The sequence below is a fragment of the Bison bison genome, unplaced genomic scaffold, assembly GCF_000754665.1.
Source record: "Bison bison bison isolate TAMUID 2011002044 unplaced genomic scaffold, Bison_UMD1.0 scf7180017864492, whole genome shotgun sequence".
Lineage (NCBI taxonomy): Eukaryota > Metazoa > Chordata > Mammalia > Artiodactyla > Bovidae > Bison > Bison bison.
Window position 1 is genome coordinate 1,218,518 of NW_011495051.1, and position 16,844 is coordinate 1,235,361.

General features: G+C 36.9%; 1 protein-coding gene across 1 annotated transcript in view; it reads left to right on the plus strand.

Annotated features, from left to right (window-relative positions):
• RAD50 (RAD50 homolog (S. cerevisiae)) overlaps positions 1-16,844 on the plus strand; it is a 108,426-nt gene that overhangs the window by 72,507 nt on the left and 19,075 nt on the right. The window contains exons 17-21 of the mRNA XM_010828422.1: positions 4-25; positions 467-559; positions 644-757; positions 7,513-7,640; positions 9,531-9,755. Coding sequence (XP_010826724.1) covers positions 4-25; positions 467-559; positions 644-757; positions 7,513-7,640; positions 9,531-9,755 — 582 coding nt within the window. The remainder of the gene's footprint in view (positions 1-3; positions 26-466; positions 560-643; positions 758-7,512; positions 7,641-9,530; positions 9,756-16,844) is intronic.

Genomic DNA, 16,844 nt, shown 5'->3' on the forward strand with positions numbered 1-16,844 from the left:
AAGCCACAGAATAGCACAAGATAAAGTAAGATTTTGTTTATTATATATTTATCAAAAACATTTTTTTAATTATTATGTTAAAAGCACCAAGTTGGACACTGATATTTCACATGAAATTAAAAGCATGATAAAATGATATTTGTAACATAATCTTTTTTAAATAAGGATTAATTGTAAATTATTTTACTTTTTTGGTATTATTTTGCTTCTTGATTTAAACTATTAATAGAAGTTTGAGAATTGAGAGCTTTTAATCTAATCCCATAGGTAATAAAGGGAGGTCATAAAATTTGATTTGAGATAAAATGTGTCAGTGATGGAAACTGGAACCCAGCGTTTCTAACTTCCAAGCCCATGTTTCACTGTATGCTCCTGTTAAGTTTTTGTTACCTTAATATAAGATATTCCTTGGAAATAAATCTTCCTAAATGCCTACGCCCAATATTTAATAAACATTTTTCTACAGATAAATGAAATCAAAGAGAAGGTTAAAAATATTCACAGTTACATGAAAGACATTGAGAATTATATTCAAGATGGAAAAGATGACTATAAGAAGGTAATTAAAACTACTTAATTGAATATAATTTAAAATGATTTGTTTATATTTTTATTTCTTATACTTAAATTTTCTTTTTTGTAGCAAAAAGAAACTGAACTTAATAAAGTAATAGCTCAACTAAGTGAATGCGATAAACACAAAGAAAAGATTAATAAGGAAATGGGAATCATGAGACAAGATATTGATACACAGAAGGTAGGTCCTTTTTTTGCTGATGATTTATGGTGGTTTTTATACCAGTAACATTCTTACCTTTTTTATTTTTTACTCTTCAATACTTGCATTGAGTAGATATGAAAACAGTAGGGAAAAGCAATTCTTATGTATATATTTATATAAAAAATATGTTTCTCTTTTACGTTATTAAGAGACAAAGCAAATTTTCCTGTGGCATGATAAAAAGAGACATTTTCATTTGTAAAAGGAAATTTAAAAAAAGTATACTTAGTGTAACTTAAGTTATTGTGATTTTTTTGAGCATAACATTTTTTTTCTGATTGTATTCTTTTTTTTATTGAACTATATTTGGATTACAATGTTGTGTCAGTTACTGCTGTACAGTGACGTGACTCAGTTATGTATTACATACACACTCTTTTTCATATTCTTGTCCATTATGGTTTATCACAGGATATCGATGTAGTTCCCTGTGCTGTACAGTAGGCCTTTGTTGTTTATCCATTCTCTGTATACCAGTTTGCATCTGCTAATCCCAACTCCCAGTCCCCAGCCTCTCTCACATCCCTCCCCCTTGGCAACCACTAGTCTTTCTGTGTCTATGATTCTGTTTCATGTGTGTGCATGCATGCTCAATCATGTCTGATTCTTTGTGACCCCATGGAATGTAGCCCACCAGGCTCCTCTGTCCATGGGATTTCTCTGGCAAGAATACTGGAGTGGGTTACCATTTCCTTCTCCAGGGGATTTTCCTGACTCAGGGATTGAACCCGCATCTCTTGCATCTCCTGTAGTGGCAGGCGGATTCTTTACCACTGTGCCACCATAGGTTCATTTGTATCATATTTTAGATTCTCTATATAAACGATATCATATGGTATTTGTCTTTGTTTTTCTGACTTCAGGTAGTGTAATCTTTAGTGGCATCCATGTTGCTGCAGATAGTTATTTTCATTCTTTTTAATGGCTGAGCAATACTCCATATGTATGTACACATCTTTATTCATCTGTCAGTGGACGTTTAGGTTACTTCCATGGCTTGGCTATTGTGAATAGTGCTGCTGTGAAGGTGGGGCTGCATGTATCTTTTTGAATTATAATTTCATCGGGATGTATGCCCACGAGTGGGATTGCTGGTTCATATGGTAATTGTTTTCAATTTTCTGAGGAACCTCCATACCATTTTTCCACAGTGGCTGCACCAATTTATAGTCCCACCAACAGTGTAGGAGGGTTCCCTGAGAAAAGCAATTCTAATAACATCATGATTTCTTCTTTCCTTTTTTGTTTTCAGTAAGTGACTTCCTTGGTAAAAATTTAAACATAAAAACATAAAAGTCTCCCTCCCCTGCTGACAATTGTCAGTCTCACTTCTCTGTTATTCTTAAATGTTGTAAGTAGACTATATTGTTTTTCATTTGATTCCTTTATTTGCTTTCTCTATTAAAGAAGTTAATTTCTACTGTATAATTAAAATCACATTGAGAAAATAATTTTCAACATGTCTTATATGAACATAATGGTTAATATCCTTAAAAACTATACCATTTCTCTGTTTTTGCTGTTTTGAACAAAATTTGATGTTTGAATGCTTTAAACACTTGGTTATAAATAATGGTTAAAATCTCTTTAAAGATTAGCCATATCTACAGATTCTCTGGCCATAGTGCCAGGAATGTTAAATATGAGTATCAGTTCAGTTCAGTCGCTCAGTCGTGTCCGACTCTTTGTGACCCAATGAACCACAGCATGCCAGGCCTCCCTGTCCATTACCAACTCCCAGAGTTTACCCAAACTCATGTTCATTGAGTCGGTGATGCCATCCAACCATCTCATCCTCTGTCGTCTCCTTCTCCTCCTGCCCTCAATCTTTCCCAGCATCAGGGTCTTTTCAAATGAGTCAGACCTTTGCATCAGGTGGCCAAAGTATTGGAGTTTCAGCTTCAGCATCAGTCCTTCCCATATGAGTATCAGTCAGAGGTAAATCGAATCTCTGCTATCTAATAAATGCTATATAAATTCATGTTGCATATATAATAGTTACCATTAGCTTATTATGAGTGTTTTCTATTTAAGATCACAATCTATAAATAAAGTCCATACAACTATATAGAGATAATTAAGATAATACCAGTCTGTGACCCTTTTCAAGTTGATGGTCTAAATTTAGTAGATCTGACTACATTAGTTTACTTTTATAACCTACCTTGTTTTAGAAGTTGTTTACTAATTATTTACATAAAGCAGTGCTAAGTAATAATGAGAAAATGAAACAGTGTAGAAATAAGGATAAGAAGAAAGCAGTGAAGCAGGAGAGTACTAAGTATATAAAATGTAGGCCATGAAATCTGATATGCTTGCTGAAGATCTCAGTAGTCACATGAAAAGAGAAAGTCATAATTAAGATTCACATTGTCTCAAAACTAAAAACAAACCAGTTTCTTGGACTGAGACCAGAGAAAAATGTCTCTGTAGGCATTCATGGAAAGAAAGGAAGACACTGTATAGATTAATGGAAACCAGGTCTTCAACAAACTTCATGAGGCCTTTTTTTTTTTTACAGTGTGTTTCAGTACCTTTATTATCCCCTGAGGAAGGTTCTGTAGAAGGTGGTATGCTTGGAGCCTAAAATAAACGTTAGAGTGTTTGGAGAGCAAAAGTTAGCTATCAGTTCATTTCAGTTCAGTCGCCCACTCTTTGCGACCCCATGAATCGCAGCACGCCAGGCCTCCCTGTCCATCACCAACTCCTGGAGTTCACCCAAACCCACGTCCATCGAGTCGGTGATGCCATCCAGCCATCTCATCCTCTGTCGTCCCCTTTTCCTCCTGCCCCTAGTCCCTCCCAGCATCAGAGTCTTTTCCAATGAGTCAACTCTTCACATGAGGTGGCCAAAGTACTGGAGTTAGCTATAGGCACCTATCAAAATCACATGGGTTTTCCCCACTCCTAAGTATATAACCAAGAACTTAAAATATATATTTGCAAGCTGCTGCCACTGCTGCTAAGTCACTTCAGTCATGTCTGACTCTATGCAACCCCATAGACAACAGCCCACCAGGCTCCCCCGTCCCTGAGATTCTCCAGGCAAGAACACTGGAGTGGGTTGCCTTCCCTCTCCAATGCATGAACGGAAAAGTGAAAGTGAAGTCGCTCAGTCGTGTCTGACTCTTAGCGACCCCATGGACTGCAGCCTACCAGGCTTCTCGTCCATGGGATTTTCTAGGTGAGAGTACTAGAGTGGGTTGCCATTGCCCGCTCCAATATATTTGCATAAAATATGGAAAACAGCCCAAAGTGGTTATCACCTGATGAATGGATGAACAGAATGTGGTATATTCATATATATTTGCCAGGAATCTCCAGAGAAACAGAACCAATAAGAGACTGATAAATACAGATAAAGATATAGACAAAGATAGTTATCGTAAGGAATTAACTCAAGTGATTGTGGAGGCTGAGAATTCCCAAGATTTGTGGTTGGCAAGCTGGAGACCTAGGAGAGTTGATGGTGCAGTTCTGGCCTGAGAACTAGGAGAGCTAAAATACTCTCTCGATCCAAGAAGAGCCAAGGTTTCACCTTAAATATGAAGACAGGGAAAAAAAAAAAACACCATCCCAGCTCATACAGTCAGGCAGGATGATTGTTCAGGTCTTTAGTTGACTGGATATGGCCCATCCACATTAGGAAGGGCAGTCTGCTTTATTCCGTCTACCAATTTAAATTTTAATCTCACCCAGAATCATAGACAGAATAATGTTTGACCAGTGTCTAGGCACCCTGTGGTGTCAAGTTAACATATAAAATTAACCGTCACGGAATATTAGTGAAGTCACTCAGTTGTGTCCGACTCTTTGTGACCCCATGGACTGTAGCCTACCAGGCTCCTTTGTCCATGGGATTTTCCAGGCAATAGTACTGGAGTGGATTGCCATTTCCTTCTCCAGGGTATCTTCCCGACCCAGGGATCGAACCCAGGTCTTCCGCATTGTAGACAGACGCTTTACCGTCTGAGCTACCAGGGAAGTCCTCATGGAATATTACTCAACTATTAAAAGTAAGGAAATAATAGATGCTCTAATCTGGACAAACCTTGAAAGCATTATGCTTGAATGAAAGAAGTCAGTCACAAAAGACCATATTGTATGATTCTATTAACATGAAATGTATAGAATAGGCAAATCATAGAGGCAGAAAACAGATTAGTGTTGCTTGGGAAGGAGAGAAAAGGGAATAGAGAGTGACTACTAATGGGTGTGGAGTTTGGGGGGGGGCAATAAAATGTGCTGGAATTAGCACTTTATGAATACACCAAAACCACTGAATTGTACACTTTAAAGTGGCAAATTTTATGGTATATGAATTACACCTCCATTAAAAAAAATAAATCACCTGGGTTATTGAAAATACACATCTGTCTCCATTCCACATCAATAAATCAGAAGCTCTGGGGCATGGGCAGAGGCATGTATTGTTAAAGGTCCTCAGGGGTTCCGATGTATCCCATTAACTGTATATCAGTTCCTGAGTCAGAGCACTGTATAGCTTTCAGGAAATTGCTCTATAAGTGACATTTTCCCCAACTAGACTTTTGGTGAATTTTGGAATGTAGTTTATTCAGCATATGACTCTATCACAGGTACCTGTAATGCAGCTAATTTTCATGTTTCCTTTAGGTGGCAAACCGCATGCATTAACTACTCTCTGAACTGAGTGATTGGGATTACTATCAAACAGTTGAAGAACCTAACAGCATATTTATGTACTTAAGCCCTGTTAATTTACTCCACAGAATTTAAAAATTTGGAAGTTTAATAATCTTCCTCATTTTTCAGATGAAGGAAACTGGAGGTGACCTGACTTGCCAAAGGTCATAAAAGTAACAGAGTCGAACTTGACCCTACATTGTCAAATTGCTAGTATAATGGAAAAACAGTTTTATGACTGCATCTAGTTTTCTCTGATACTTTATCTCCTTCCTCTGATATTTTATATTTTGAAGACTGTAACTGGAATTTTTACTGCTTAAAGTACAGCACAGATTGGACCCAAAAAATATTTCACTAGCTTATTGAGCTAAGCACTGTATTTAGTACTTTTTATATACAATAACTATTTTAATATTCAAAGTAATTCTCTTGACAGGTGGTATTATTATCCCTATGTTACAAGTAAACTGAGGCTCAGAGAATTTAAACTAGTTTGCCCGAGTCATCCTGTTTGAAAGTTGCAATGCTGAGATCTGAGCCTAGGTATACCTGACTTCAAAGCCTATATACTCTTTAACTACTGTGCTGTATACTGTCTTCCTGAATGAAAAAGCAATCAGAAGCTGACCTGAAAGAAAGAAATCTCTAGCTTTCTGGTGACCGTGCAGGCTAACAGACCAGGAACATTATTTCACACAAAAAATCAGTCTCACCTAAGAATGTGATAGCCCTTCAGAGAATCCTTTCAGGTATTCATGAAAGCAAATTCCATTGTTCTGTTAGATAAAAGCAAGCAATGCCACATTCTTTTGTTCCTAATAAGGAAGAAGTATAAGCATAGTCCCCCATGGAAGAATCTTAGGGAGTCATAGCAGCTGTGGTGGTACATTAGGTTGCCTTGGCAACAAAAGGTAGTTTACAACTATATCATTTTCGTCGTCTCTAGCTTATAATGATGCCTTTAATAGATATGTATAATTTACATTATTAGTTCTAGGAAGACTGAAAGGAGCCTTAATGAAGTTTAAAAAAAAAAACCAGCAAAACTCGGAATAGTGATTTATAGATGGGCAGGATTGGATGTAAACATTAAGCATGTGAGAGAAGTGGCTTCCCTTCTGATCTCCCACTTCCCAAAACCGTGGTGACTCTGGTGTCATTACTTTGGCAACAAAATGTTATCAAAGATCTGCCTCCTCCCCTCACCCCCACTTCCCTCCACACTGAGTTTTTCTCAGGTTGCTGTAGAAGGGTCTTCTTTGAAAAGGCCTGACTCCAAACTTAAGGTAAATTTTTTATATTCAGGCTCTTTTGGGCCAAGCCACCATTTTTTTGCAGGAAGACTTTTTCTCCCTAAGCTGCAAAGAGTCAACTTATAAATTGTATTCTGTTCGTCTCTTGACAACATAGTCCATTATAATCACCAGGGAAACTACTGAAATAACTGTGGTGCTGCTGCCACCAGATGATTTAATGGTTGCTTTTTAAGGACAAAACTACTCAACAAGAACAGCTAAATTTAAAGTTTTTCAGTTCAATTCAGTGGCCAGAAAAAAATGTCTTCAAGTATATAGACATACTATTTTTGTGAAATTTCTTACTGCCTTGTCAGCTTGAAGGTAAAGATCTTATCCGACATACAGTATATAATGGTCTTGGCACATGTTAGTAGACAAATACAACTAGGGAAAAAAAGTGGGGGAGTCTTCGATAGTAGTCTTGCTCTCTTGTATCTCTTAGATCAGTGGGCTCCATTTTGAGGTTCTTAGGAAAGATGATCCTATGGGGCCTAGGTATGAAATACTGAAAATCTAGTTGTAGCATTTTCTCTCATCATTTAAATGTCTGTTTTGTGTGTATATCGGCCTTCCAGATTTGTCTAGGCCTGGAGGTCCCTTTACACTGCCTTCTCCCTCTGCCGAGTTACACGTGAGTCTAAGGCAGAATTAGACTCATTAGACTCAGAATTCATAGCAGGTAACTGCCTGTTGCTAGTTACCTGCTATGAATCACATGTTGGTAACTTGATTGTTTTTGTTAATGAATTTAATATTTACATTTAGATACAAGAAAGGTGGCTACAGGATAACCTTACTTTAAGAAAAAGAAATGAAGAACTAAAAGAAGTTGAAGAAGAAAGAAAACAACATTTGAAGGAAATGGGTCAAATGCAGGTTTTACAAATGAAAAAGTGCGTTTTTAAAAATATTTAGTTTAAATAAAGGTCCTAATTATTGACATGTGAAATATATTCAATGCATTTTTTTTTTTTTAAAGAATTTAAACCTGTGGCCAAAGTGTCCTTTCAAACTTGAAAGAAGGTGGGCACTTGCATACAAGTACGTTTAATGGCTTTATAAACCAAATTACTGAAGAAGTAGTAACACAGAATTTATAGTCACATTGTAACTATGCAGTGATAGCCAGTATTAAAAATACCTAATTCACAGACTTTAGCAAGCCTGCTTCACAAGTTAATGATAGAAAGACTATCTGGCCTCTGAACCCTGCCTGGGTCAGTGCTTACGCATTCTGTAATTGCTAGTGGAGCTACAGCCAGTTCTTTGTCCTTGGTGACCCATTGTACATGGTCCCGGGTATAATTATGTGCCAGCCAGAGCCTTTGATTAATTAGATTCTTCTTTCATCTGGTTTGTTGATACTTACTATAGTTGCTATCTTCCTGCTACAGCAGAAAAGATTTTATTCTTGGTTTCTTTGCCTTAGGAGTTCTGTAGGAAGCTGGTTGATGCTGAGGCATTAGTCTGGTGTTAAAGGTTGTACTAGCCAGAGTTTTTGGTCCCACCTCAGCTGGTTAGATATACTCATTCATTCAGCCATTCCTTATGGAATTTTCATTTTTCTTCTTGACTTCACAAAGAAATCTGGATCAAAGAATGCTTATGTTTTTCTGAAAGATATAATAAATTGAAATTTAATTTAGTTATTAAAACCTAACAAATAGTTACTCCTGTGTTATTGTAAGTTCTCTTGGTTTGGCCATTTTCAATCTCATATATCAAGGAAATAAGACTTAACTAGAAGAGCTCTTTATCTTTCAGCCTGTTTGTTTTTTATGCATTAGGACACTGAGACCCAGAAAAAAAAGATAATAGGAAATTAGAATGAAAGCCAGGAACATGACCCAGATATCCTAGCTTCCAGGCTGCACTATTTAACATTGTACTGTTGGTGCTCTTGGTGCCAAGTTGGGCGGGGGGAAAGCTTATAGAAAAAGCCTTTAAATGAAACCGTATATTCCTTGCTACTAAAGACCAAAATCAGATATTTTTATAATTCCTTCTGTAATTGGCACATAAAAGTGCTTTTCACATTCATTCAGACTGCTAAGCACAACTGCTCTTTTTCAAACCTGTCTTCAACCAGGACACAACAGCAGTGTCAACAAAACAGAAATCAGGCCAGTTCTTTAAGTATATTCATAAACTTGAGAGGCGTGCTTGGCAAATAAGAGGACATTTAATAAGTAATTGTTGAATGAAAATTTTTAATGCATATGTTAAAATCTGCATTACCTACCAAGTTATGATAAAAGTTTAAGTATTTTACTTTTTGATCAGTGTGATGCTTTTTATACTTATGTAAGAGAAATTTTGTTTTCATAGAGGAAAATAAACTATTAGTAGTATTACTGCATAAATTAATAGTTTGAGATAAAATTTTATTTTGTCTAACATACTGTGAACAAACTGATGAAACCTGTTAGTAACTGCTCAGAGTTGTGCACTTAGTTCACAATGAGAAGTTCGTAAATTTGTAATATTAATCGCCAGAAGTACTTTACTTAGGTTAATGTGTAAACATCAGGAACTTTTTCAGTGTTCACATGTTATGAGAGTACTTTATTCAGCACACACAAATCAGCTATTTAGAAACCTGGATGCTTCAGAGATGTGAAAAGAAGAAAATTTTCTGTAGTACTGAAGCCTTAAAAAGCAAGGGGAGACTGTGTTCTGACCGCAAAGAGGATGATTCACTGATCTAGCTGAAGAAACCTGGCTTTTCTACTGTAGGCTGCTAAAATCTAAAAATGGTCCTCATTTGTTATTTTCCCTCCTAGTGAACATCAGAAGTTGGAAGAAAAAATAGACAATATAAAAAGAAATCACAGTTTGGCAATAGGACGACAGAAAGGTTATGAGGAAGAAATTATTCATTTTAAGAAAGAACTTCGAGAACCTCAATTTCGGGATGCTGAGGAAAAGTACAGGGAAATGATGATTATTATGAGAACAACAGAGCTTGTGAACAAGGATCTGGACATCTATTATAAGACCCTTGACCAGTAAGTACTGGGGATTTGGTTCCTACTGCAATCAGTATCAACTAGCATAATTTAGTCTTACCACTCCCTTTTAACTTTTTTAATGTATTTCATACCTAGCAGAGAATAGAAAAATATATGTATGTATGTTAAGTAAAGCATGCTTACTTAAATTACGAAATTAAGTTATAAGGCATATTAATATTAACGAGCATCATGATCCCACCCCCATACCCAATCTGAGAACTCTACCATTATCACTAACTACTGTCCACTGAGATGCTCCTCCTCATCTCAACCACTTGTCATCCCCACTCCCCGTAACTGCTGACACAGATTTTTCCTATCTCTGCCTTTAAAAAAATAATTTTGTAAAGTGTATCACTTTTTTAGCTTTTTTTAAAAAATGATTTTGTTTTGTTTTGCTTTTATTAAGTTGCTTATAGCTATGGTTTATGCATTTTCAGTGCTGTACAGAATTCTGTTGTGGAAATATACCGTAATGTATCCATTTTCTGGTAGATGGAGTTTGGGTTGTTGCCAGGCCTTTGCTAATCTAACCCTTATTGCCAGGAGCATTTGTCGTGTTGTGGAGTAAAAATGAAGAGATTCTCTGGAGTACACGTGGGAGTAAAATTGCTGGGTTGCAGGGTATGCTCAGTTTCACAAAATAATGTTAAATTATTTTCCAAAGTAGTTTTAATGATTTATACCACTAACAGGATATAATAGTTACCTTTGATGTATGTTGTGACATTGATTTTGCCGATTTTGTTTTTGCAGTTTAATGGGTTTTAAATGATAAATCATTGTAGTCTTCATTTGTAAGTTCCTTGATTTAAAAAAAAAAAATTATTTCGGTTTTGCTGGGTCTTCATTACTGAGGGGCGTTTTTTTCTAGTTGTGGGGAGTGGAGGGCTACTCTCCAGTTGTGTTGTGCGGCTTCTCTCATTGCGGAGGCTTCTCTTGTTGTAGAGCACAGGCTTTAGGGTGTGTGGGCTTCAGGAGTTGCCATCCCTGTGCTCCAGAGCATAGGCTCAGTAATTGTGGCACACAGGCTCTCTAGTGGTGGCAGATGGGTTTTAGTTGCTCTACTGCTCTGGGATCTTCCTGGACCAGGGGTTGAACCTGTGTCTCCTGCACTGGCAGGCGGATTCTTTACCACTGAACCACGAGGAAAGCCTTGCTGTCCCTTGATATCTAATGATGCTGAACATCTCTGATCATGTTTTTTCTTTGAAATATTTGTATTTTGTACCCATTTTTAATGTATTATTGATGGTCTTACAGATTTGCATGTGTTCTTTTATCTTTTCTGAATTTTAATTTTTTGTTATAGGTGTTATAATTATCAGGTTTTTTATATTTATCTTTTTACTTTCTTATAGTGTCTTTTAGTAAACAGATTTAATTCTTAGGTAGTTACATTTACTCATCTTTTTAGGTTAGCTCTTTTGTGTCTTTTTAAAAAATCCTTCCCTATTCCTATATTTTCTTCTAAAAGTTTTAAAGTTTTGCTTTCACACTCAAATACATCTAAGTATCTAATTCTAAATTGAATTTTGTGTACAGTATAAGGTAGGAATCCAATTTCATTTTTTTCCTATGGATACCAGTTTCCTGGCTACTATACCATGTGTTGCATGGGTCATTTCTGGGTTTCATAATTCATTGGTCAATTTGTGCCATTATCAAGATTGTCTTAATTACTATAACTTTACAGTATATTTTAGTGCATGGGAAAATTTTATTTTTTATTCAGTCTGTCCATCTTTGTCTTTTTTGGAATATAGTTGCTTTACAGTGTTGTGTTTGCTGTACAACAAAGTGAATCAACTCATTTTTGTCTTTTAACTAGTGAATTTAGTCCATTCATTTCATTGTGATTGATTACTTAGTTGTATTTATTTGGTTTTTTTCCTACTTCCCTGACTTCTATGGGATTGGTTTATTTTTCTTTATTCATCTTTTCCCCCTTCTTTGGGTTGTAAATAATATGCTTTAGTTATTATGTTTCCCTTTACTTTTTTTTAACATTCATATTCGACCTAAAAATCAAGTGTTTTTGATTCCCAAAGGGGTCCTAGAGCAACATTACCAGCATCACCTTGGAACTTACTAGAAATGAAAATTCTCAGTCTCCACTCCAGATCTGTTACATTAGAAATATTAGGGACAAGGCTTAGCACGCCATGCTTTAACAAGCCTTCCAGGTGATTACAATGCACATCGAAGTTTAAGAACCATGGCTCCGATATGACTTGCTTTACGTTCTTCCAAAATGTTCATTTCTCCTATCTGCTGTGTTTCTATTGCCTGGTATTTTCATTTAACCTCATTTTTATATGTCAGATTAGAAAATAATTAATGTGGTTCATAGTCAGTGCTTATTCATAAACCCACATGTTTACCAATTTCTTACAAATCTCATTCCCTCCTTCTTTAGGTTCAGTTTCTTTCTTTTTTTGAAGTATATCCTTTAATAGTTTTTTCAGTGAAGAATCGTGAGTAGTAAATTCTTTTTCAGTCTGAAAATCTTTGCTCTGAATCTTGATACTTTAGGTGAGCACAGAGTTCTAGATTGAAAGGATGTTTTTTTCTTTCAGTACTTTGAAAATATTCCATTTCTTCTTGATCTCCATGATTGCTGTTGAGAAATCATTCTAATTATTCCTTTGGAAGTAACCTGCCTTTTTCTTCTGGTCCTTTTAAGAGTTTTCCCTTATCTCTTGTATTCTGCATTTTTTTGGAGTGTGTCTAGATGTAGGTTTACTAGTTCTATTTAAGAATTATGCCTATTGATCTGAGGATTGATACCTTTCATTAATTTTGGAAAATTCTCATGTATTCTCTCTTCAGATATTATCCTTTCCCCATTTCTTAACTATTTCTTACCTCCTTCATTTGTCATTGGACATAAATAAACGTTATTCTTTCCTCCACATTGCTTAATGCCTCTTGCATATACTGGTAATTCCCTGGGTAACACCCTGATGAAGACCTTCCAGTGCACAGATTCTTTAGCTGCTGCTTATACTGCCTGTTGAGGTGTCCATTTTTAATCTGCTTTTCATTTCAATATTTCAAGACATTTTTCAATTCTGTAAGTTTTATTTTACTCATTTTCAGAAATTTTTATTTTTCTTAATGTATTTTCTCCTTAGTGTTTTGATTCCTTCTCGTATGTCTTTTGGGCCTTCCCTGCTGGTGCAGAGGGTAAAGCGTCTGCCTACGATGCGGGAGACCTGGGTTCAGTCCCTGGGTCAGGAAGATCCTCTGGAGAAGGAAATGGCAACCCACTCCAGTACTCTTGCCTGGAAAATCCCGTGCACGGAGGAGCGTAGGAGGCTACAGTCCATGGGGTCGCAAAGAGTCGGACTCATTTTAAATATAGATTATATTCTTTTTCACAGTCATTTTTTTATTTCACACTTTTAGGAGTCTATTTCTGCTGTATTCTGTGCTGACTCTAGCTCTAGGGAATTATTTCTTATGTTTCATGTAGTATTTAATTGTAAAGTCATCTTTAATGGTGACTTTTTTTCCTCTATGAAGCGCCCCTGTGACTTTTTTATGTGGATGTCCTTCCACTTGGTTGTTTTGTTATCTATTAGGCACTCTAGGGCTAACACTGGTCTGAATCTAGTTTTTATGTTAATGTTTCAATTTGGAAGTTCCTGAACTACACTGGTGGTATAATAAAGGACCTTAAACTCTTGGAAGGGATTTGCCAGGACTTTGAACTCTCAGATTACTAATTTTCCACTTTTTCACTGAAGTTACTATTCAAGAGTCTCAGCCTTTATGTTGGGAGTCACCTGTCTTTGCCTCACTTGGGCCCTATACCTCATCTTCTGTCCTAGGTGAGAATACCTAAACCCTGGGTTATGAAAATAATAACTAAATTCAGCTGCAGTTATCATATCACACACTGACCATTCTGGTTTTTAGTTCTCTGTTTCCACCACATAGAGAGTTGCCTTTCTTGTAAACTGAGCTATACTGTAAAATAATTTTTGTTCTAAATTTGTCTAGGATTTCTAAGTATTTTATCAAGAGAATGATCAGTTACCTTAGATTTTGTTTGTTACTGTTTTCTAAAAAGGAATATATCCTCCTCAATAGAATCTATGTTTTAAGGCTTCTTCTGGAAAGAGCCTAGTGAACAGACCAGCCTCAGCGTTGAGAATCAGACCACAAGGCTCAGGAGGACAGGAACACCCCACTTTTCAGTATGAGGATTCTTCTAGTTCATGATGATAGCAAGGGTGGCCCCAGAATCACTTAGCTGTAACTCTGGCATGTACAGGTTTTGGAGAGTACATAGTCTTTTAAGATAAGCGAAAACTGGAACTGAGCCAATTATGTTAGTCATTTTTAAAAATAAATACTAGTAAGGTTTTTGTTGGATTAAGTTCGGCTTCTGTAATGAAGGAACACATCTTTTGTCCTCGTTCTCAGTGAGCGAATAGGTTAACATTACAATGCTCCTTGGGTTCAGAAAGGCTCATGGATATGTATGTCTGTACCAACTAGGAACTTTTGGTTTTAACATCTTCAAATATTGAAATCTCCCCTAGATTTTTAGGTCCAGCAGTTTAAGTTGTTGAGATTTCATGTTCTGAAATAAGAGCAAATGCAGGACATTATTAAAGAGTCCTTGCCTGGTAGACTATTACATATACAACATTTGTCTTTTTTTAAAAAAACTTCCATAATTCTTTTTAGTATATCCAGCTTTAGGCATATATGCCTGTAGAAGGCTTTTTACTTTTTGAATTCTTTAACAGCTGATGCTACGTTTGTGGTAAACGTTCCAAACATTTGTTGAGTGCTAAGGAATAGGAAACCCAATCCTTACTGGCAAGTTTATTTGAAGAGACAAAAATCGAAACAGGTTTTTATCAGTAAAAATCTGTACAGAATAGGATAACTTAACTTGGTTTTGATGAAAAAATTAAGCTGAGTCTTAAACAGCAAGAACTGTTTGTATAAAAGTTGATAAATTGTACCTTTTCGAGGCCTGAAAAAAAATCCATAATTTGTTAAAAGTATTGTCTCTAGTCTCTAGAGATTATCTGAATGTGACTTGACATTTAGCAAATTATTTAAATACCCTGAGCTTCCGTTTTCTTATCTATAAAACAGAAATTTTTTTAAGTCCATTATAGCAGTCATTGTAGAGTCAAAATTAAAAGGGAAACTCACAGGCCATTTAGTCCGGCTCTCCTTGTCATGTTACAGTCTTTAATGTATATTGTTAAATTCTCTATTTCTTAAGGGCACTAAGGAACTTGACCAAGAAAGCGTAGGTTTTATCTAAAGCGTATGTTTCTATCTAAACGTGCTTTAAGACTAAATTTCTCGGGCAGGGGCTGTGCAGAGGAGATACTAATAGTAATTAAATACTTAATATGTGTTGCTCAGTTGTTTCCAACTTTTTGCGACTGCAGCATGCCAGGCTTCCCTGTCCGTCACCAGCTCCCAGAGCCTACTCAAACTCATGTCCATGGAGTTGGTGATGCCACCCAACCATCTCATCCTCTGTCGTTCCCTTCTCCTCCTGTCTTCAATCTTTCCCAGCATCAGGGTCTTTTCCAGCTAGTCAGTTCTTCGCATCAGGTGGCCAAAGTATTGGAGTTTCAGCTTCAACATCAGTCCTTCCAATGAATATTCAGGACTGATTTCCTTTAGGATGGACTGGTTGGATCTCCTTGCAGTCCAAGGGACTCTCAAGAGTCTTCTCCAATACCACAGTTCAAAAGCATCAATTCTTTGGCACTGAGCTTTCTTTATAGTCCATCTCTCACATCGATACCTGACTACTGGAAAAATCATAGCTTTGACTCTACAGATCTTTGTTGGCAAAGTAATGTCTCTGTTTTTTAATATGTCTGTTACAGCTTTTCTTCCAAGGAGCAAGCATCTTTTAATTTCATGGCTTCAGTCACCATCTGCAGTGATTTTGGAGCCCAAGAAAATAGTCTATCACTGTTGCCATTGTTTCCCCATCTATTTGCCATGGAGTGGTGGGACCAGATGCCATGATCTTTGTTTTTGGAATGTTGAGTTTTAAGCCAGCTTTTTCACTCTTCTCTTTCACCTTCATCAAGAGGCTCTTTAGTTCCTCTTCACTTTCTACCATATGGGTGGTGTCATCTGTGTTAGCCATAATTTAATTGAATTCTATCTCGACAAACTATGGAAAATTCTGAAAGAGATGGGAGTACCAGAACACCTTACCTCCTGAGAAATCTGTATGCAGGTCAAGAAGCAACAGTTAGAACCGGCCGTGGAACAATGGACTGGTTCCAAATTGGGCAAGGAGTATGTCAAGGCTGTATATTATCACCCTGCTTATTTAACTTATATGCAGGTTATATCATGAGAAATTCTGGCTGGATGAAGCACAAGCTGGAATCAAGATTGTTGGGAGAAATATCAATAACCTCAGATATGCAGATGATACCACCCTTATGGCAGAAAGCCATCACTTCATGGCAAGTAGATGGGGAAACAGTGGAAACCATGACAGCCTTTATTTTCTTGGGTTCCAAAATCTCTGCAGATGGTGACTGCAGCCATGAACTTAAAAGACGCTTGCTCCTTGGAAGAAAAGCTCTGACCAACCTAGCCAGCATATTATAAAGCAGAGACAATACTTTGCTGACAAAGGTCCATATGGTCAAAGCTACAGTTTTTCCAGTAGTCAGTTTTGGATGGGAGAGTTGGACCATAAAGAAAGCTGAGCGCCAAAGAATTGATGGTTTTGAACAGTGGTATTAGAGGAGACTCTTCAGAGTCCCTTGAACTGCAAGGAGATCAAACCAGTCAATCCTAAAGGAAATCAGTCCTGACTATTCATTGGAAGGACTGATGCTGAAGCTGAATGAAGCTCCAGTACTTTGGCCACCTGATGCAAAGAAATGACTCATTGGAAAAGACCCTGATGCTGGAAAAGACTGAAGGCAAGAGAACGGGATGACAGAGGATGCGATGGTTGGATGGCATCACCAACTTCTTGGACTTGAGTTTGAGCAAGCTCTGGGAGTTAGTGGTGGTGGACAGGGAAGCCTGGCATGCTACAGTCCATGGGGTTGCAAACATCAG